This window comes from Brassica napus, chromosome C3 (genome assembly GCF_020379485.1).
Source record: "Brassica napus cultivar Da-Ae chromosome C3, Da-Ae, whole genome shotgun sequence".
NCBI lineage: Eukaryota > Viridiplantae > Streptophyta > Magnoliopsida > Brassicales > Brassicaceae > Brassica > Brassica napus.
In genome coordinates, this window is record NC_063446.1 from 69,286,914 (window position 1) to 69,309,177 (window position 22,264).

Consider the following 22,264-nt stretch of genomic DNA (forward strand, 5'->3'; position numbering starts at 1 on the left):
TGAAGTTTTAAATAAAACTTATATGATAGAAGTTTAACATTAAAATTGAAATATTAAGAAAATTACAAAAAAATTTTTAAAAAAATATCAATCGAACGGAAGTGGATTGAGATTTCGAAGCTGCAACCTCTCGATTGGAAGCTGCAAAGACACGCCGACGGAGATTCCAGTGGAAGAGAGAAGACGCAGGTGGCGTGAGGAGATCAGGTCGTCGCTTTCGTTTGGAGAGGATAGATCTTCGATTCGATGCTTCAGTTCGTCGCCATCGAGCTCTCCTTTTTCGATTTTCGATTTCAATTTTCCGAATGCAAATGAGCCGAAACCACCGCCCCTTCTTCGTTTCCATCGTCCAATAACGTGATGCCACGTCTCCTTCGGGACGAGCCCAATTGTCCCTTACTTACGGCCCGTCCCACCCATTTTAATTTCATTTTGAATTATTTTCGACCCAATAAAGAAGAGGGACGGGCCAAGGCACCCCCGATGCAGATGACCTAAGTACAAATTCAAAGATTACGTCTGTAATGAACGTGCCAAAGTGAGAGATTAGTGAGCTGTGAACTATTGGGCCTTGTGCGGGCTCAATATAGGGCCATAAACCGAATCCATAGTTTAGATTCATTTCATAGTGTCAAATGATCTGACGGCTAGGAATCGAATCACCGTCCGCCGCAACATCCCAACTTCAGAGCAAAAAAACCTCAAAACGCCAAAAAACCCTCCTCCTTCCGTAACCAGAGCCGTCTTCTCGACGGAAGACAAAGATGCAAACAGTGAGAGCTTTGAGGAGAGTCACTAAACCCTCACAATGGGTTCGGTCTGTTTCCCAAGGAAAAAGAAGCTTCTCCGCCCTACCAAACTACTCCGCTTCAGATGCCGATGTCCAAGACCAGGTTTTGTCTTCTACTTAGTCCTTAAATGTAATTGATCTGATGTTAAATTTTCATAAATGGGATCTCTCGTGGTTTCATTTTTGAGAAAGATGCTTACTTTATGTATTTTTTATTTTGGTTCTTTGAACATTGCTATGTGATTGGTTTGATGCTATAATGCTAGGTTGATCGTTAGTGTTTTGAGTATTTGTCTCTCTGAAATGAAAATCTACTTCCTTTCTGTATATGTTGAAGGTTTCGGTTGAAGGGAAAGCTAAATCAAGAGCCGCCCTTCTCGATAGACCCTCTTCACTCAATGCTCTTTCTGCTCCCATGGTATAGTTTTGGAGCAATATGGTGTCTTGAAGCTTATTTGTTTCTTTTAAAATGTTTGGTGTTTTTTCTAGGTTGGTCGGTTGAAGAGGCTATACGAGTCATGGGAAGAGAACCCTGCTATTTCGTTTGTTTTGATGAAGGTATGGATGGGTACTCTCTAGCTTCTCACTGGATCATGTGTCCTTTTGTATCCCTTGATTAAGCTACCGTTTTTTATTTTGTTTTTCCCTGAAGGCTAGCGGAAAAACGTTCTGTTCTGGTGCAGATGTCTTGCCTCTTTATCACTCGATCAATGAAGGTCCATCTCTTGTTTTAGTTCTCATTGTTAAATACTTGTAAAGGTTTTGTGAAGTTGACCAGAGTTAATCTTGTGATGTTAGTGTGAAGAGCTGCTGATGTGTATTGTCTCTTTCCTTTTTACAGGGAATACTGAAGAATGTAAACACTTTTTCGGGAGCTTGTACAATTTTGTATACCTCCAAGGAACATATTTGAAACCAAATGTGAGCCTCTTTTGACTTTCCCTCGATGCTCGTATGACCATGATTGACTAAAAAAAGGCTTGACTTGCTTAATTGGTTCAGCTACTCAATAATACATGAAGCTGATTTTGTAGATATGATGCAAATAGTGACATGATTTAAGCTTTATTGACGTAATGCAGATAGCTATAATGGATGGTGTAACAATGGGTTGTGGTGGTGGCATTTCAATTCCAGGGATGTTTCGTGTGGCAACAGATAAAACTGTATGTGGCCTTATACTTAAAAGCTCCCTTCTTGTGGTTTTTGACCCCATTTTTTTCTCTTTTATCTTAGATATTGTCTAATGCAGGTGTTGGCACATCCAGAGGTTCAAATTGGTTTTCATCCTGATGCTGGAGCTTCTTATTACCTTTCACGGCTTCCTGGCTATTTAGGTGAACTTCACCTTTAACTGATCTCTTCGCTAGATTCATACTCTTCATAGCTGTAAATTAAAGATAATTTCAAAAACTACATCTGATTGACATACAAATACTCTCAACTGCAATGTTTTTGTACTTTCTTGTTCAGGGGAATACTTGGCTCTAACAGGGCAGAAACTTGATGGAGTCGAAATGATAGCGTGTGGCCTTGCTACCCACTTTTGCCTACACTCGGTTTGTTGCATTTTCCTTACCTTGTCCCCATGTTTTGTTCTTTCCTCTTAAGCGCATTTTCTTATCTTGGCTGTTGTGGCAGAGACTTGGAATGGTCGAAGAGAGGATTGGTAAGCTGTTGACAGATGATCCAACTGTCATTGAGGCTTCTCTTGCTCAATACAGTGATCTAGTTTATCCTGACAATACCAGTGTACTTCACAAGTAAACCTTTTTAACTTGTCTCCATGTCTTAAAATCTATTTGAACTATATCACAGGAATGTGTAACCAGAAAATTCTTTTTCTCAGGATCGAGATGATTGATAGATACTTTGGGCTTGACACGGTTGAAGAAATCATTGAGGCTATGGTGAGAGATCTTTGTCTAAGATTAGATTTTTTTCTTTCTCATACTGTAAGCTTTAACGTCTATCTGTTGCTTCAGGAAAACGAGGTTGCTGATTCTGGCAATGAATGGTGCAAGAAAACTCTCAAACAAGTCAAAGAAGCTTCTCCTTTGAGCTTAAAGATTACTTTACAATCTGTGAGTCCTTTTCTTCCTTTGCTTTGTCAAAATGCATTTCATTTTTTTTCTGACTCTAGCGGTTACTTTCTCCTCTTAGATACGAGAAGGTAGATTTCAAACTCTTGATCAGTGTCTCACGCGTGAGTACCGTATCTCTCTCTGTGGAGTCTCAAAGACTGTCTCTGGTGACTTCTGCGAGGTAAATTCAGTCACTAACTTCTCAGTTCTCAGAACAAAGAATCATTATTCTTCATTTATTGAATTTTTACTGTTGTTGATAGGGTATTCGAGCCCGTTTGGTGGATAAAGACTTTGCTCCAAAGGTGCATAGACCATAACCTATCTACACTTGCATCTCCTTTTGGTAATGGATGTTTCATGTTTAACGTTATGAAAATGTATGGTTTGTTTCCCTCCAAAATATGCAGTGGGATCCTCCGCGCCTAGAAGATGTAAGCAAAGACATGGTGGACTGCTACTTCTCGCCAGCCACAGATGCCGATGATTCAGAATCTGAGCTGAAGCTTCCAACAGCTCAACGAGAGCCTTACTTCTGAGGAAACTACTGTTACTCATTGCCTGCAATAAAGTATTTCTACAGGTCTACAACACTCCAATGAGATCCCTGCAATGGCCTTTCTTTTGTTGTCGAACTCTCTTTTTTCTTCTCGCTGGAGCAAACAATGTATCTTCTTAATTAGAAGTGACAAGTTTGTAACTGTCTTGTGATAGTTTTTGTTCGTCTTTTGTGAGAGAGATCCATTTCAAGTCTCAAGCTTCAGTAACTCGACTTGTTTCCTTGTCTCTAGTCGCTCCTGCAGCTTTCTCACTAATTCTTACGGACACACTCCATATCTTTCATCTCTCACCACCATCTCTGGTTTATGAGGCAATCCTCTGGTATAGACCTTACATTCTGAGTTCTCCTCGTGAAGAACACTCGTTGATGACCCTTGAAAAATGTATAATGCCAAATTTGAAATGACTTGAGAAGAAAGGTAACCCACCACTTGGTTCTTCTCCATAGGTAACTCTTTCTTCTGCACTTTTTCTTTTGCATTTAGAAGAAACATCTCCATTTGAATTCGCAGGTTTTTGCCATTTTATCAAGTTCAGTTTTACTTGCAACAACAAGATACAACAAGAAAGAGCCAATGCCCACTTCCAAAGGTGCTTCTCTGCTTTGTGATTCTGCACAAAGATCAAGAAAAAACTTCATAAATTATATCACCAAGTATAAGTGTACAGCATAGCCCACCAAATACAAGCTCTCATGAAAAATCAAATCCTTTCAAGAACCTGGAGCACAGATTAGACAGAGTTTTCATGTTGATAGCAAAACTTTTTACCTTTATGAGAGAAAGTAAACACGTTTTTTAAGTGTTAAAGATGCAAACTTCTCGCCGAATCTATGAGTCTCCCGCTTTGCATACAACGGTCTACTCTCGTTGAGGGGCTTCGTTGAACTTAATTTTATGTTTATTTTGATATAATATTCAAAGATATCAGAATCCGAGTAGTGAATATTACTGTTATTTGAATCCGACCTGAACATATATAAAATCCATGAAATCGGAATGGAGTCTGTAGAGGTGAACCCGAAAAACCGACCTGAACCTAATTTCTAGGTCAAGATCGGGCTTCCAACTTAAAACCAATCGGTGATAAGTGGACTCATTCTAACCTTTTATATATGTCCCAGTTAAACTCCCGATGTTAGAGCTTATATTCTCAAAATATACCATATTTTCACAAATCTTTTACCTAAATTGAATTAAAATGAAACAACTTTCCTCTAACCATTTATAACGAGTGACATTCAACTTTTCTAATTTCTAGGTCAAGATCGGGTTTCCAACTTAAAACCAATCGGTGATAAGTGGACTCATTCTAACCTTTTATATATGTCCCAGTTAAACTCCCGATGTTAGGGCTTATATTCTCAAAATATATCATATTTTCACAAATCTTTTACCTAAATTGAATTAAAATGAAACAACTTTCCTCTAACCATTTATAACGAGTGACATTCAAATTTTCTTAAATGCTTATGATTTTTCATGCACTTGTAACATTTATATACACTTAAGTTTTCATCTTTTTGTCAAGTAACATCAACAATTCGAAAGAAAAAAAACGCTATCCTTATTTTTACAAGGATGAGAAACCAAATCAAAAACATTAACTGAAACCTTCATGTTCTAGACTGCTCCATCAACCTCCCCGTTATAGCAGCCGCAAGAGCAGCAGTGAAATTTGAATCATTCGTTAATGACGACGCCATTTGCTGAACCAGAACCTCTTGCATTGTTCCCCTTTCGTTCTTCTCCAAAGCTAATCTTTGTCCACCATGAACCATATCCAAAGTCACAGTGCTTGATCCACCTTGGCTTGTAGCATCTCCTTCAGAAGCGTTTGGACCTAAGTGGTTATGTGTCCCTTCGTATGTAGCAACCAGTATGGACGGATCCTCTGCGCTGCGTTGCACCTATACAACAACAACACGAGCCACATATCATCATTAGATAGCTGAAGAGACAGAAATAAACTATATTTCCAGAATATATCCTAAATTTTTAGGGGTTATAGACAATTTATAAAAAGATATAATAAAAACTTTTACATAATTTTTTTTAACAATTTGAGAACCTATATTAATGTACATAAAAAATGTACATTATCTTTTAAAATTTTGGAAGTCATTAACCAATGTTTAATTTGCTTATGCTCATGACAGACTTTGACGATTACGAAGGAAAATCAAATTCAACGTGTGGATTACCTTCTTTTTTACTGGACATGACGGCGCAAACGAGCATCTAAAGTAAGCTCTAGGCGACGGGTTATCTCTTGTAACCTTTTGTCCGTATTTCCTCCATTGATAGCCATCTTTTACTGTCTGCAAAGTAATCCCACAACATAGTACTGTTTACTTCTTATGCGTCCATAGCAAACATAAACAACAAAACACTTACCAAGCTTGTGTCGGAAGAATCAGCAGGAACATAGACTGTTGAAACCTTTGCTTCGTTGAAGCTATCAGTGATTGGTCTTTTGCATGAAAGAAGCTGATTTTTCTGCTCATATTGTTGATGGTGATGATCTTGGTTGCTTGAGCTATTCTCAGTTTTTCCATTAGGAAACCCTAAGAAGTCTGCCGGATCTTGTTTTCTTTTCTTCGTAGGTTGTTCGATATGATCTATCCCAGGGCTCTTTCGGCTTTGAAGCTTCTCCAAATGATGATGTAGTGCGTAGTACTTCTCACAGACTGTTTCTAGCGTCTCTTTTATCTTCTTGTTCTCTGAGTAGACTCTGTTTAGCTCCTCTCTTAACTCACTTGCACTCTGTTTCATTACCATTTAGATTTTTAAAAATCGCCATTACCATCAAAAACTCTTCTAGTTTGTTGCAAAAAAAGTCAAATTTAAGGGTATTATCCGTTTATGCATTTTAATTGATTTGGAAATTGATATAAGAATTACAAATCTCTACAATTTACGGATTTTCAAATTTTTGTATTTGTAAATTCGTATGTTTTAACTGTGATTTGTGTTTTTGTATTAAAAAAGTTCCATACAAATCCAAGAAAATCACTATAAAATCAAATTCATGAATAAATTTGTACGGTGAATAACACGTGGATTTAATTAGTATTTAGAAATCATAACACCTGATTTGAAATGTATTTACAAACCAATAACATTGGATTTCATTTAAATTTTTAAATCCACTAAACTACATTAACCAATAATAACCCTCACTAAGTATTCCACAAAGTAACTAACCTTATCTTTGACCAACCATTTCCTTTCGACACCAGCAGAAGTCGAAACTTTTACCTCCTCCTCCTGATGAAATGTCAAACATTTCAAACGAACCCATGTTCAAACAAACTCAGTCAACGGAAATCGAAGGGATATAGAATCATGTAAAATCAGGACTCACCGGAAGTTTTGCTGGGAAACTACGATCAAAAGCGTTGATGTTGAGATTCAGAGATATGTCGAGAGAAGAAGAACAGTCCATTATAAAATAAATATTAATAATTGTTATAATTAAAGACACAGACCAAAAGAAGTAGTTAGTGCTTAGAAACTAAAGTCTAGACTTGCTTTCTTTGGTCGCAAGTTGGTGGTCTGAGTGGATGGGTAATGGCTTCTTTTTATAATACAAAACTAGTAAGTGTCTGTGAGGTTTTGGATTTGTTAGGGAGGAAAGTCGTTGGAAAGTGACGATCAATCTTAAAAGCTGTCTTAGATAAAGTCCAGAAGACATTAAAGAATTTCGGGAAAAAAAGTCATACAGCTCACTGTCTTTAGAATTACAGTAATTGGCTAAATCAATGGGTTTACTACTATACAAAAATATTGTGTACTGAGTGATCAATCCTTGTTTCGTGTGTTCTACGTTTATGTATACAGTTTACTTTTTTTTTTTTGAGCAACTCCATTTACATTTCTATCCATTGTAATCTTTCTTTCATATAAAACCTTGGTTTTTGAACCCAAGTTATCTATAATCTTTGTTGATCCGAAGGCATCAAATTAAATTATAATGCATTATATATTATGCTTCGTTAATTACGAATTCTTTGGAATGTAGAATAAGAATCCTTTTAGTAAAATGTATTCCTTAAAGATTTTCACGTGGTTAAACTCGTAAGCTATAATAATCAGATCATAAAAATATATGCATAAATGATATATCCACATGAATATAAACAAAATATTTGATGGTAAGAGTGTGTAAATATCTAATAAAGAAGTGAACTCTTTGTAAATATTAAAATATAAATATTTAACAAATTAGTGAACCCTTTCTAGATATCAAAAGTTAAATATTTAACAAATATGTGAGTTATTTCTAAATATTAAAATTTAAGTTTATAGTTAGCAAAAAAAAAAAACAACAACTATGATAAAAAGGCGCAAATAACATAAATCGGTAAAATACCTGAGAAATCGAATTATAAGACATATCAAACATACCGTCCAAAGACTTATCAAGTATCAAGTCTCAATCCAAACCACCTCAAATAAATCAATGATAACAATTTGTTATAACTTATGAGAAAAATAACAAATAAAAACAAGCAAGTAAAGAAGAATCAACAATATCGGCGGTAGTGCCCCCATGCCGAAGAAAAATTTGTACGTCATACAAAAATTTCAATATGGTCAGATCCGTGTTTCCTCTAATTAATATTCTGTTCAGTTTGCTGAAAATTATTTAATATTGATCTCCCAGATCCTTAGTGGGCATATAAGAATAACCCCTGTTCTAAAAATCGGCCGCCTAGGCGGCCGCCTAGGCGCTACGCATCACTTTTCCGCCCCGATTTATGCCAAATCGGTTTAAAAAATCGGGTATCCGATTTTTTCCGCCTAGACCGCCTAAATGACCGCCTAGCCGCCTAAATGACCGCCTAGCCGCCTAGGCGGCCGCCTAATTTTTTTTTTTTTTTTTTTAATTTTTTTTTTAGTTTTAATAATATTTTTATTTGTTTATTTGATCTAAAATTTTCTAAATATCATTTATATTCATAATTTTGATTAAAATTACACTCTATTAAATTTATATATTCTATTTGTGTGTTTTATACAATCATAAACATGAAAATGTATTAATGTTATACACAATTAAAGATTAACATGTTTTATAACATAGTAAACCATTTAAAAATTCCGCCCCGCATAATTTCCGATTAATCCCCGATTTTTTCTTTAGGCGCTAGGCCCAACCCGACCGCCCGACTAGCGCCTACCGCGTTCCATAACAGGGAGAATAACGAACGCTCCCTTGACTTGCTTGACCTATTGACTCTGATTCGGAGGTGGTAATTCTTGAGTGCATTACCATTTTAGACACTTATTTCACTTTTTTTACAGTACAAGACACATGTTGCTGAGCGAGACGTTTCGTTCGGACGGAATTGTCCTTCGCTGAGTAATCTGAGGTTGGAAGCAAGATTGTGTCGATTTGTGTCTAGTTGGTGGATATCCCATTTAGTTACGTTTGTGTGTCGTAATATGAGTTATCAAGATTGGTTTATAGGTAAATGAAACACATTACAACCGTTGGATGTGATCTAATCCAATGGTGATGGGTTTTTGACCGATTTGAATTTCACAGAAATAGATTTTAAGCCATCTGATTGGAGAGGGGGGGGGGGGGGAGGGTGAAACTAGATCGTAGGATTGGATTTATTTGAATTTTTTGAAATTACTATTATCAATTTCCCTCTATTTTTTTATGTGATTTATTTGACATATTAAAGTATATCAATAAATAAATTAGACATAATAAATTATAACTTTTTGTTGTCAATATTTTAAGATCCATTTTAGTATATTTTAGAAATTTGAATATGAAAAACATATCATGACAAAAAAAAAATTTGTAGATCAAGTGTTCATGGACAAATAAAATGTGGATAGTGAAAAAAATGACCACAGACATAATAAATGTATAAACAATAATTCAGTATAGAAAATGGTCTTTTTAAGCTATTAGATGTGGCAACTTAAACTAGTTGTAGGATTAGAATTTTTTAATTTTTTAATATTACTATTATCAATTTTCCTATATTTCTTTATGTGATTATTTTAACATATTAAATATATAAATAAATAGATTAAATATAATAAATTGTAAATTTTTTCTTCTATATTTTAAAATCTATTTTAGTATATTTTATAAATTTGAATATAAAAAATCATATCCACAAAAAATGCCGATTAAATGTTTGTGAACAAATAAAATGTGGACATATTGTGGATAAAAAAAAATGTAGACGTCAAAACGATAAATGTATACAAAAAATATGGACATGGATTAATGTTGATTTGAGAAAGGTGGTTCCACATTAATTTAATTATTAGAAAATCTGACCAAACCGTAGAGCTATTTGTTTGTAGATTTTGAATAAAAAATTGTGGAGGAGGGAGATGTCGGTGGAAATGGTTGACGTCTTATGACTTTAAAATATTTAACCATCTTACTTAGACAAATAATTGTGGGAAAAAACATAAAAACATATTGTATTTAGGTTTTATTATGAGTTGAATTTGTAGCATTTGCATATATAGTGGGGTTTGGAGTGTAATCAAAAGATATTGGGCAAAATAGAAGATAAATAAGCATTATACAGAAGTTGTGGGGTCAAAGTCATAAATTTCTAAAGTCCAGTGACCCAACATGCAAAAAGCTCAAAATTGTGCAACAATGGTTCTGTCGACAAAACTAGATCGTATGATTGGATTTATTTGAATTTTTTGAAATTACTATTATCAATTTCCCTCTATTTCTTTATGTGATTTATTTGACATATTAAAGTATATCCATAAATAAATTAGGCATAATAAATTATAACTTTTTGTTGTCAACATTTTAAGATCCATTTTAGTATATTTTAGAAATTTGAATATGAAAAACATATCATGACAAAAAATGTTTTTGTACATTAAGTGTTCATGGACAAATAAAATGTGAATATATTGTGGATAGTGAAAAAAAATGACCACGTACACAATAAATGTATAAACAATAATTCAGTATAGAAAATGGTCTTTTTAAGCTATTAGATGTGGCAACTTAAACTAGTTGTAGGATTAGAATTTTTTAATTTTTTAATATTACTATTATCAATTTTCCTATATTTCTTTATGTGATTATTTTAACATATTAAATATATAAATAAATAGATTAAATATAATAAATTGTAAATTTTTTCTTCTATATTTTAAAATCTATTTTAGTATATTTTAGAAATTTGAATATAAAAAATCATATCCACAAAAAAATGCCGATTAAATGTTTGTGAACAAATAAAATGTGGACATATTGTGGATAAAAAAAAATGTAGACGTCAAAACGATAAATGTATACAAAAAATATGGACATGGATTAATGTTGATTTGAGAAAGGTGGTTCCACATTAATTTAATTATTAGAAAATCTGACCAAACCGTAGAGCTATTTGTTTGTAGATTTTGAATAAAAAATTGTGGAGGAGGGAGATGTCGGTGGAAATGGTTGACGTCTTATGACTTTAAAATATTTAACCATCTTACTTAGACAAATAATTGTGCGAAAAAACATAAAAACATATTGTATTTAGGTTTTATTATGAGTTGAATTTGTAGCATTTGCATATATAGTGGGGTTTGGAGTGTAATCAAAAGATATTGGGCAAAATAGAAGATAAATAAGCATTATACAGAAGTTGTGGGGTCAAAGTCATAAATTTCTAAAGTCCAGTGACCCAACATGCAAAAAGCTCAAAATTGTGCAACAATGGTTCCGTCGACAAAACTAGATTGTATGATTGGATTTATTTGAATTTTTTGAAATTACTATTATCAATTTCCCTCTATTTCTTTATGTGATTTATTTGACATATTAAAGTATATCCATAAATAAATTAGGCATAATAAATTATAACTTTTTGTTGTCAACATTTTAAGATCCATTTTAGTATATTTTAGAAATTTGAATATGAAAAACATATCATGACAAAAAATGTTTTTGTACATTAAGTGTTCATGGACAAATAAAATGTGAATATATTGTGGATAGTGAAAAAAAATGACCACGTACACAATAAATGTATAAACAATAATTCAGTATAGAAAATGGTCTTTTTAAGCTATTAGATGTGGCAACTTAAACTAGTTTGTAGGATTAGAATTTTTTAATTTTTTAATATTACTATTATCAATTTTCCTATATTTCTTTATGTGATTATTTTAACATATTAAATATATAAATAATAGATTAAATATAATAAATTATAATTTTTTTCTTCTATATTTTAAAATCTATTTTAGTATATTTTAGAAATTTGAATATAAAAAATCATATCCACAAAAAAAAATTGCCGATTAAATGTTTGTGAACAAATAAAATGTGGACATATATATTGTGGATAAAAAAAAATGTAGACGTAAACGATAAATGTATACAAAAAATATGGATATGGATTAATGTTGATTTGAGAAAGGTGGTTCCACATTAATTTAGTTATTAGAAAATCTGACCAAACCGTAGAGCTATAATTGTTTGTAGATTTTGAATAAAAAATTGTGGAGGAGGGAGATGTCGGTGGAAATGGTTGACGTCTTATGACTTTAAAATATTTAACCATCTTACTTAGACAAATAATTGTGGGAAAAAACATAAAAACATATTGTATTTAGGTTTTATTATGAGTTGAATTTGTAGCATTTGCATATATAGTGGGGTTTGGAGTGTAATCAAAAGATATTGGGCAAAATAGAAGATAAATAAGCATTATATAGAAGTTGTGGGGTCAAAGTCATAAATTTCTAAAGTCCAGTGACCCAACATGCAAAAAGCTCAAAATTGTGCAACAATGGTTCTGTCGACAAAACTAGATCGTATGATTGGATTTATTTGAATTTTTTGAAATTACTATTATCAATTTCCCTCTATTTCTTTATGTGATTTATTTGACATATTAAAGTATATCCATAAATAAATTAGGCATAATAAATTATAACTTTTTGTTGTCAATATTTTAAGATCCATTTTAGTATATTTTAGAAATTTGAATATGAAAAACATATCATGACAAAAAATGTTTTTGTAGATTAAGTGTTCATGGACAAATAAAATGTGAATATATTGTGGATAGTGAAAAAAAATGACCACATACACAATAAATGTATAAACAATAATTCAGTATAGAAAATGGTCTTTTTAAGCTATTAGATGTGGCAACTTAAACTAGTTTGTAGGATTAGAATTTTTTAATTTTTTAATATTACTATTATCAATTTTCCTATATTTCTTTATGTGATTATTTTAACATATTAAATATATAAATAAATAGATTAAATATAATAAATTATAACTTTTTTCTTCTATATTTTAAAATCTATTTTAGTATATTTTAGAAATTTGAATATAAAAAATCATATCCACAAAAAAAAATTGCCGATTAAATGTTTGTGAACAAATAAAATGTGGACATATATATTGTGGATAAAAAAAAATGTAGACGTAAACGATAAATGTATACAAAAAATATGGACATGGATTAATGTTGATTTGAGAAAGGTGGTTCCACATTAATTTAATTATTAGAAAATCTGACCAAATCTTAGAGCTATAGTTGTTTGTAGATTTTGAATAAAAAATTGTGGAGGAGGGATATGTGGATGGAAATGGTTGACGTCTTATGACTTTAAAATATTTAACCATCTTACTTAGACAAATAATTGTGGGAAAAAACATAAAAACATATTGTATTTAGGCTTTATTATGAGTTGAATTTGTAGCATTTGCATATATAGTGGGGTTTGGAGTGTAATCAAAAGATATTGGGCAAAATAGAAGAGAAATAAGCACTATACAGAAGTTGTGGGGTCAAAGTCATAGATTTCTAAAGTCCAGTGACCCAACATGCAAAAAGCTCAAAATTGTGCAACAATGGTTCTGTCGACAACGTGGAGGTCCAATCGATCGAGTTGTGAAGACCTAACCGACCGCTTGATTCGATTCTCTCGACCCAAGCTTGGATATGTGGTCGTAAATCGATCACTTGAAGAATAGTAGAAGACGACGGTGCTTCTATTCCGCACCATTGAAGCTATAGCGTCATTCACAGAGTTCCTCGCCAACTCGCTTCTCTTCTGCGCCACTGAAGCGGCGACGTCTATGACAGAGGTCCGTCCGGTGCAAAGCTTCATCAGCATCCATCTCCATCGCAAGATCCATCAGCGCCATTTCCATTGCAAAGTTGATTTCTTTATCTTGAAACCAAGCAATAACTAATCTTTAGAGGAAAGAAACAAAGAGAGAGGGGAAGAGAGCAAACCAGAGAGAGGAAGAAAACACAGAGAGAAAGGAAGAGAATGACTTCTGCAAAAGACATAAACTTTCTTCGCTGTTTGTTCTCCAACAAAAGATAAAATCTACAAATAATAATCAATAGGCTACATCTTAAGTCCTTACCAATAAAACCCAAGAAATATGGCTGAAATAAAATGATAAAGATGAAACTTTTGTGTGAGGAAATATAAACAATGGGATGCAAACAATATTTTGGAATTAGGTTTCGAGTTCTTGAGAACTAAAAATTAGAATTTTTAAAACATTATGCGTTCGGTGGAATATAAGGTTGAGTTGGAAAAGTGGATTTGAGATGAAAGAAAAAGATAAAGTTTAAAATTCTTTGAGTTGGGAAAGTGACAGTTTAGTTAGAGGACTTATAGTTAGAAGAGGATGTAAGTGAATAATATTTGAGGGCATGTAAGACATTGCAGAAGAAAATATAAGTGAATCTTATTTGAGGGCATGTAAGACATTGCACAAAGAGAAAGTATGCCTCCAGTAACAAGTGTCTCTATGTGCAATTTGTAAGTCATAATGTGTCATAAAGAGTAAAAAATTCGTAATTCTTTTATCAATTTTATGATTCTATCTTTCGTTTATTAACATATAAGTAAATAAACAAAAATAAGGAAAAATCTTGTAAGATGTATTTATTGCAATAATTTGTCCTAGTTGTAGAGATTATAATTAAGGCCTATATTTAATAAGTACATCATAGCGTAGTAGTAGTGAAAAGGGGTAATCCACTAGTTCATTCCGTTTTATATTAAGTGTTGTTGTATAGAATTTTTTCGTTACAAAATAAGTGTTATTTTCGATTTTCAGTACAAAATTTATTAATTTTAGCAATTTATTTTTCTATTGGTTAAAATATAGTTAGGTGTATAGGTAATTGTGTGTTTATATAGAAAATATAGAAAATTATTTTTTTTATTAATCCATGTGTACAAACTCAAAACGACACTTAATATGAAACAAATGGAGTACTTTATTTGTCGAGTATACACGTCAATAATTATATTAACATAGATGTTTGACATTAAAACATGGATATCTGAACCTTCTAATTCGGTCCTAATTAATACAAATGTTTATGACGGAAAATATGAGATTTTTCAAATTTAATTTAAATTTAGTTGAGTCATGGAATTTCATTTTAATTTAAACTGGCAATGAATAAATCAATATAAATATTGATATATTACTTTTTATTTATTTGTCTGAACCTTATTTATGCATTAATATTTTTTACGCTTGACTTGGAAAATTAAAATAATATTCATATATTTTCTCCGTTTTTAAGTATCAATTTGACACATTCTACCTGAATTAAAAAAACTATAAAATATATTAATATGTTAATGTATAATAACTGAATAAAAATAATTTAATAAAATTTAATTAATTATTCAGAAAGATTAATAGTTAAATATTGAATGGTTCTGATATTAATATTTAGACTAATCATAATTAAAAAACAATTAACAATAAATAGATTAATTATAACTTTCTATGTATTAGTCCATTGTTTTTATAACTACCATGTCAATTATTTATTTATTTATTCATTTTATTTATCAACAGCATTCATTATATATTTTCAAAAGACCATTATTATATACACTAGATTTTTTAACCGCGCTACGCGCGGATAAGATATTATATGTATTTCTCAATTCTAGAAAAATAATGTATAATATTGTATTATATTATTTGAAGAATATAAAATAAGACTACATAACATAAATATATTTTTTAAAATTTTCTTTGTGGAAATCATTATGTTGTTTGATTGTTGTACTTGATTAACATATTTGCATAGATATTTGTGATAGATGAATAATTATATTTTTATTATCAGCAAATAATATATATTTATTATATAATATAAGAAAAATGAAATTATTTACTTTTTAAACAAACTTGTCTCATGTTGGGGACTCGGTTATAGACATATCATATTCGAATGAGACATTTTTATAGTTATGAATCTTCTTAACAATCAAGAAACAAATCTGAATATCAAAACAATATCTCATACGATCTCTTTGTGGAATAACTGCTCTGAAGAAATTGAATTTATGCATCAAAAAAGACTGGAAATAGATGTGCAGATGTGTTATCTAAGTCAGCTTTACAAAGTACTATTCATAGTTAATATATCATTTATGTCCATCCTATTTTTTTGTCCATCCTTTCTTAGACATGTTGAAATAACTGATGCTAATTAATAATAAACTTTTGGCTGGCAAAATAAAATCAAATTTGTCTAATTATCGCTTAATTTGTCTAACTGATATATGTATTTCTCAATTCTAAAAAAATAATGTATAATATTGTATTACATTATTTAAAAAATATAAAATAAGACTACATAACATAAATATATTTTTTAAATTTTTTTTGTGGAATCATTATGTTGTTTGATTGTTGTACTTGATTCACATATTTGCATAGATATTTGTGATATATGAATAACTATATTTTTATTATCAGTAAATAATATATATTTATTATATAATATAAGAAAAATAAAATTAATATTTGTGATAGATGAATAACTATATTTTTATTATCAGTAAATAATATATATTTATTATATAATATAAGAAAAATGAAATTATTTACTTTTTAAACAAATTTGTTTCATGTTGGAGACTCGGTTATAGACATATCATATTCGAATGAGACATTTTTACAGTTATCAATCTTCTTAACAATCAAGAAACAAATCTGAATATCAAAACAATATCTCACACGATCTCTTTGTGGAATAACTGCTCTGAAAAAATTGAATTTATGCATCAAAAAGACTGGAAATTGATGTACAAATGTGTTATCTAAGTCTGCTTTACAAAGTACTATTCATAGTTCATATATCATTTATGTCCATCATATTTTTTTGTCCATCCTTTCTTAAACATTTTGAAATAACTGATGCTAATTAATAATAAACTTTTGGCTGGAAAAAAAATCAAATTTGTCTAATTATCGCTTAATTTGTCTAACTGATATATGTATTTCTCAATTCTAAAAAATAATGTATAATATTGTATTACATTATTTAAAGAATATAAAATAAGACTACATAACATACATATATTTTTTAAATTTTCTTTGGGGAAATTATTATGTTGTTTGAGTATTGTACTTGATTCATATATTTGCATAGATATTTGTGATTGATGAATAACTATATTTTTATTATCAGTAAATAATATATATTTATATATAATATAAGAAAAATAAAATTATTTACTTTTTAAACAAACTTGTCTCATGTTGGGGACTCGGTTATAGACATATCATATTCGAATGAAACATTTTTACAGTTATCAATCTTCTTAACAGTCAAGAAACAAATCTGAATATCAAAACAATATCTCATACGATCTCTTTGTAGAATACCTGATCTGAAGAATTTGAATTTAGGCATAAAAAAGGACTGGAAATGGATGTGCAAATGTGTTATCTAAGTCAATTTTACAAAGTACTATTCATAGTTCATATATCATTTATGTCCATCCTATTTTTTTGTCCATCCTTTCTTAAACATTTTGAAATAACTGATGCTAATTAATAATAAACTTTTGGCTGGAAAAAAAAAATCAAATTTGTCTAATTATCGCTTAATTGTCTAACTGATATATGTATTTCTCAATTCTAAAAAAATAATGTATAATATTGTATCACATTATTTAAAGAATATAAAATAAGACTACATAACATACATATATTTTTTAAATTTTCTTTGTGGAAATTATTATGTTGTTTGATTATTGTACTTGATTCATATATTTGCATAGATATTTGTGATTGATGAATTACTATATTTTTATTATCAGTAAATAATATTTATTTATATATAATATAAGAAAAATAAAATTATTTACTTTTTAAACAAACTTGTCACATGTTGGGGACTCGGTTATAGACATATCATATTCGAATGAAACATTTTTACAGTTATCAATCTTCTTAACAGTCAAGAAACAAATCTGAATATCAAAAAAATATCTCATACGATCTCTTTGTGGAATAACTGATCTGAAGAATTTGAATTTAGGCATAAAAAAGGACTGGAAATGGATGTACAAATGTGTTATCTAAGTCAACTTTACAAAGTACTATTCATAGTTCATATATCATTTATGTCCATCCTATTTTTTTGTCCACCCTTTCTTAAACTTCTTGAAATAACTGATGCTAATTAATAATAAACTTTTGGCAGGCAAACAAAATCAAATTTGTCTAATTATCGCTTAAATATTTTATTAATATTGTCTAAAAAGCTTTCAAGTGATATCATAGTGTAGTTTTTATTAGTTTTTTTGGTTAATTTTTAGAGCTTTTTGTATTTAAGATTTTTTTTTTTCATATTAAGCCTCTATTTCTTTCACAGAATTGATATATATATATATATATCATAAAAATTACCATCAAATCAGTTTTACTTATTTATTATTTTGTTTTTAACTAAAATACATTTTTTAAGAATTTAATTTAAAACAAAGTATCAAAGTCTTGAAAGTTGAATTCATATTATTGTAACTGTAGATAAGAGTTTCTGATTACATACTTAGTGATTCTTGTATATGTCTCCAAGAAAGTTTCAATGGCTTAGTGGTAACTGCCATATATTTGTCCGGAAAAAAAATGAGATGATGTGGTAACTTCGGACTTTTTGATTGTTGATTTTTTTATCCTATATGGACATTTTCTTCATCTATGGCTTATATTTGCCTTTTAATATTGTACTAGGATAAGATCCGCGCCTTGCACGGGATTAAGTTATTATTTTTATTATATTTTGGAGAATGAAACAATAGTTTGGCTTCATTTGGATTACGGGTGTTCAACCCGGATATCGAGTTAGTTTCGGTTCGGTTCGGTTTTTTTGGTATTTGGTTAGTAAAATATAACTACTATTTTAAATCAATATTTACTTTGACTTTAGTCTTTCACATACTTTTGAAAGATTTCAACTGGACTACTAAATTGATCAGCCAATCTTGTTGCTTTAAATCATTAGTGTTTATATATATATATTATTTAGTTTGAATATTTATTAAATAAAAATTCATATGCGTTATATTTTATGATCATTTGTAACTTATCATAACAAAAAAATAATCTATTGATCACAAAATTTCCAGACTGGGAATATTCAAATTTATAATAATATATAGACATTTTGAAAAATTCAAATATAACATATAAGAAAAAATATAAATGTTTTTATTATATATTTAATGTGATTTTTTAATATCTTTCAATAATATAAAATTAAAAAAAAGAACTAAGACACAAAAATTGTTATCAAATATTTATTATTCATAATAATTAATTTTCATATATACGTTAATCATATTAGGTAATTTCGTAGCTTCTAATTAAGGAAAGTGCAAAAAAAATTTTGGTAGATTATTTATCAATTAGATAGTTAGTTCAATAAAAAATATAATGTAAGTCAAGATGGACCAACCTATTTTTCTAAGAATATTATATTTTATATAGTTATTTATTAAATGAGAATTTATAATCATACAGTTCTATGATCATTCATATCATTTTATAACTGAATATTTAAATAATCGATAACAAAAATTTCAATGTGAAATCTTTAATAAGTTTATAATTTATAAATGTTTTTGAAAATTCATTGAAAGTTTTAATATTAAAATATTTATGTAATCTTATGGTATATAGTATAATCTATATATATATATAAATATATATGTTTTATTATTAAATGATATTTTTTACTCATATGGTTTTAAAATAATGTGTGTCTTCTTATAATATTAAATAAAAGTTCATATTAATACAATTTTATGATCATTTGTAACTTATTATGACAAAAACTAATCTATTGATCACAAAATTTTCAGAGTGGGGATATTCAAATTTCTAATAATTTATAGACGTTTTGAAAAATTCATAATATAACATATAAGAAAAATTATAAATGTTTTTATTATATATTTAATGTGATTTTTAAATATATTTTAATAATATAAAATTAAAAAAAGAACTAAGATACAAAAATTGTTATCAAATATTTATTATTCATTATAATTAATTTTCACATATACGTTAATCATATTAGGTAATTTCGTAGCTTTTATTTAAGGAAAGTGCAAAATATTTTTTGGTACGTTATTTATCAATTCGATAGTTAGTTTAATAAAAAGTGTAATATAAGTTAAGATGAACCAACCTATTTTTCTAGGAATAGTATATTTTGTATAGTTATTTATTAAATAAGAATTTATAATCATACAGTTCTATGATCGTTCATATCGTTTTATAACAAAATATTTAAATCATCGATAACAAAATTTTCAATCTGAAATCTTTAATAAATTTATAATTTATAAATGTTCTTGAAAATTCATTGAAAGTTTTAATATTAAAATATTTATGTAATCTTATGGTATATAGTGTTTAATATATATATATATATATTTTATTTATTTTATTATTAAATGATATTTTTTACTCATATGGTTTTAAAATCATGTGTATCTTCTTATAATAAAAATGTTAAACCAATTGATCATTAATTTTTAACATAATAATTTTAATAGTTTTAGTCATTTATTGTCGTTTTTAAAAATTCAAAATATAACGTATACGAAAAAATCTAAATTTTATTTTTATAGCTAATTTGATTGTTTAATTTATTTTAATAATATAAAATTAAACAAAAAATGATGGAGGAGATATACATTGTTATCAAATCTTTATTGTTAAACTCATTAATTGTCATATATATATTAGTCATTTATGGTAATTCCGTAGATTTTATTTAAGGAAAGAAAATATCATATCATATCATTATATCATATAGTTTGACCAACTTATGTATCTAACAACATATAAAAATCGAATGTGGACCTACTTATTTTTCAATTGAATGTAATTGACTACCTAATTGAGTGCCACCTATGCATTGGGGTCTTTTTTAATTAATACAAAATTGAGGTTACATCTTTTCAAATGTTCCTCAATTAATATATAAGGGATTGATAGTAGACAATAAACCAGAAAGGAAATTGAAAAATCAATCGGAGGAGGATGATACAGAAACGTGGAAATTTAGCAGGCGCAAGAGACAACGAGGAGGACCCACACGGGAGAAAGGGCAACAAAATCTTGACCGGACTCGACCGCGACTTCTAACTTAAGAAGGGTTTACTTATGGTGTGAACAACTGGCCATCTAGGGCGGCTCCGACACCGACCTGTTTTTTTTCTTTCTTTTCCTTACATTTTTTATTTCGTTCAAAAATCTTGTCGTTCATTTTTATCCAAGTTAATAATATAGTGTCATCTTAATCATCCCGTTTCTTTCAGACAGTAGGGTTGTTCCATAACATTATTGGAAACTGGTAATTATGAGTTTTGATTTTACTGCCCTAGCCTGACAAGACGGAAGGAATTTTACATTAGAACTATTAGGATAAGTATATTTCAGTTCTAGTGGTAAAAGGTTTACAGCCGTGAGTACCGCCACCTGGATTCGAATTTCGGCCACTGGAGAATTAACATTTCGGCATAGCCAGAGACAGAGGACCCACACGTGGTAACATGTAACTAGTCTAGATCACTTATGTGGGGTCAGGATACCTATGTATAATTCAAAAAAAAAAGAATAAGTATATTTCTCTTTTTGCTTCGACCGTTGTAAATTACTTTCTTCTCCGAATCGATGTGTATTCAGATGCATGATATGACCCAACGGTTCCAGGTAGAACCCAATAAGTTTATGGGTACATATGTTTGTTAACTGTTTTCGTGTTATAAGAATTCGATGCGTCATGCACGTCGATGAATAAACTCGATGCAATCTTTGATGAATTGAATAAATGTTTTTAGGAGCTATATATCGTGATTTCTTATTTTACAAAAGATTACTTGCATTGCAAAAAAACCACGTGTTTCAAGCTTATATAGAATCTACTACTTAGGTACACGCTCTTTTTGAATAATCATGGGTGTCGTTACTTTGGTACACAAAATGATGATTTTAGTATCGTTCCACGAGAGAAATAGTGGTATGTAGTTGAGAAGTTTGATAGCATAATGATGGGTAGAATGAATTAAAGTTCAATGTGAGATTTTACAAAGTATTATGAACAATTATCGAATATATAAGCCAGTTTTGGACACAACATATGAATATTTGTATTAGTTTCCAATTTTTTAAAAATTACAGTAAAAATTCTATAAATTAATAATGTTGGGACTATGGTATTTTTTTAATTTATAGAGTTATTAATTTACAAAAAAGTTTTTTTTAGATTTTTTATTTTCTCTATTTTTATTTATTACATAAAAAAATAATTGATTTTACCGTATATACATTAATTTAATTTTAGAAATTAGACTTTCATATTGTTTTATTATATTATTTGGTGTATATTTTTATGTTTCATAAAATTAAAATGTGGTCTTAGATATATTTTTATATTATTTGGTGTATTTTTAAAGAAAATAGATAATTTCATTGTGAATATAAAACCAACAATATAATGTTTAGTTTGTAC

General features: G+C 29.5%; 2 protein-coding genes across 3 annotated transcripts; one reads left to right on the forward strand and one right to left on the reverse strand.

The window, feature by feature from the left end:
• The first annotated feature begins 634 nt into the window (after positions 1–634).
• On the forward strand, positions 635–3,631 carry LOC106390014 (3-hydroxyisobutyryl-CoA hydrolase-like protein 2, mitochondrial). Its single transcript, XM_013830385.3, has 14 exons — positions 635–893; positions 1,128–1,208; positions 1,280–1,348; positions 1,443–1,506; positions 1,632–1,711; positions 1,873–1,956; positions 2,043–2,127; positions 2,264–2,349; positions 2,432–2,553; positions 2,640–2,700; positions 2,776–2,874; positions 2,954–3,055; positions 3,138–3,179; positions 3,285–3,631. Exons 1-14 carry the CDS (start codon positions 765–767, stop codon positions 3,411–3,413), a joined length of 1,233 nt encoding a protein of 410 aa, XP_013685839.2. The 5' UTR covers positions 635–764; the 3' UTR covers positions 3,414–3,631.
• A 1,210-nt stretch (positions 3,632–4,841) lies between these two features.
• LOC106390015 (WRKY transcription factor 18-like) lies at positions 4,842–7,037 on the reverse strand. 2 transcript variants are annotated; one of them, XM_048750444.1, is made up of 5 exons: positions 6,802–7,037; positions 6,642–6,704; positions 5,832–6,200; positions 5,714–5,755; positions 4,842–5,344 (listed from the first exon to the last, which is right to left on the reverse strand). In XM_048750444.1, the coding sequence occupies exons 1-5, from the start codon at positions 6,880–6,882 to the stop codon at positions 5,051–5,053; spliced, it is 849 nt and encodes a 282-aa protein (XP_048606401.1). In that variant the 5' UTR covers positions 6,883–7,037; the 3' UTR covers positions 4,842–5,050. The 2 variants fall into 2 exon arrangements, with proteins under 2 accessions (XP_048606401.1, XP_048606400.1); XM_048750443.1 differs by having other exon boundaries at positions 5,639–5,755; positions 6,802–7,027.
• Between the last annotated feature and the right edge of the window lie 15,227 nt (positions 7,038–22,264).

What these genes read in the sequence shown, in the direction of transcription:
- LOC106390014 (XM_013830385.3), top strand. Translation starts at nt 765, where the DNA reads ATGCAAACAGTGAGAGCTTTGAGGAGAGTCACTAAACCCTCACAATGG. An exon ending in GTGTGGCAACAGATAAAACT is followed by an intron (nt 1,957 to 2,042) that starts GTATGTGGCCTT and finishes TGTCTAATGCAG; the next exon opens with GTGTTGGCACATCCAGAGGT. An exon ending in AATACCAGTGTACTTCACAA is followed by an intron (nt 2,554 to 2,639) that starts GTAAACCTTTTT and finishes TCTTTTTCTCAG; the next exon opens with GATCGAGATGATTGATAGAT.
- LOC106390015 (XM_048750443.1), bottom strand. Translation starts at nt 6,882, where the DNA reads ATGGACTGTTCTTCTTCTCTCGACATATCTCTGAATCTCAACATCAAC. An exon ending in GTTTCCCAGCAAAACTTCCG is followed by an intron (nt 6,705 to 6,801) that starts GTGAGTCCTGAT and finishes ACATTTCATCAG; the next exon opens with GAGGAGGAGGTAAAAGTTTC. An exon ending in ATTCTTCCGACACAAGCTTG is followed by an intron (nt 5,756 to 5,831) that starts GTAAGTGTTTTG and finishes ATTACTTTGCAG; the next exon opens with ACAGTAAAAGATGGCTATCA.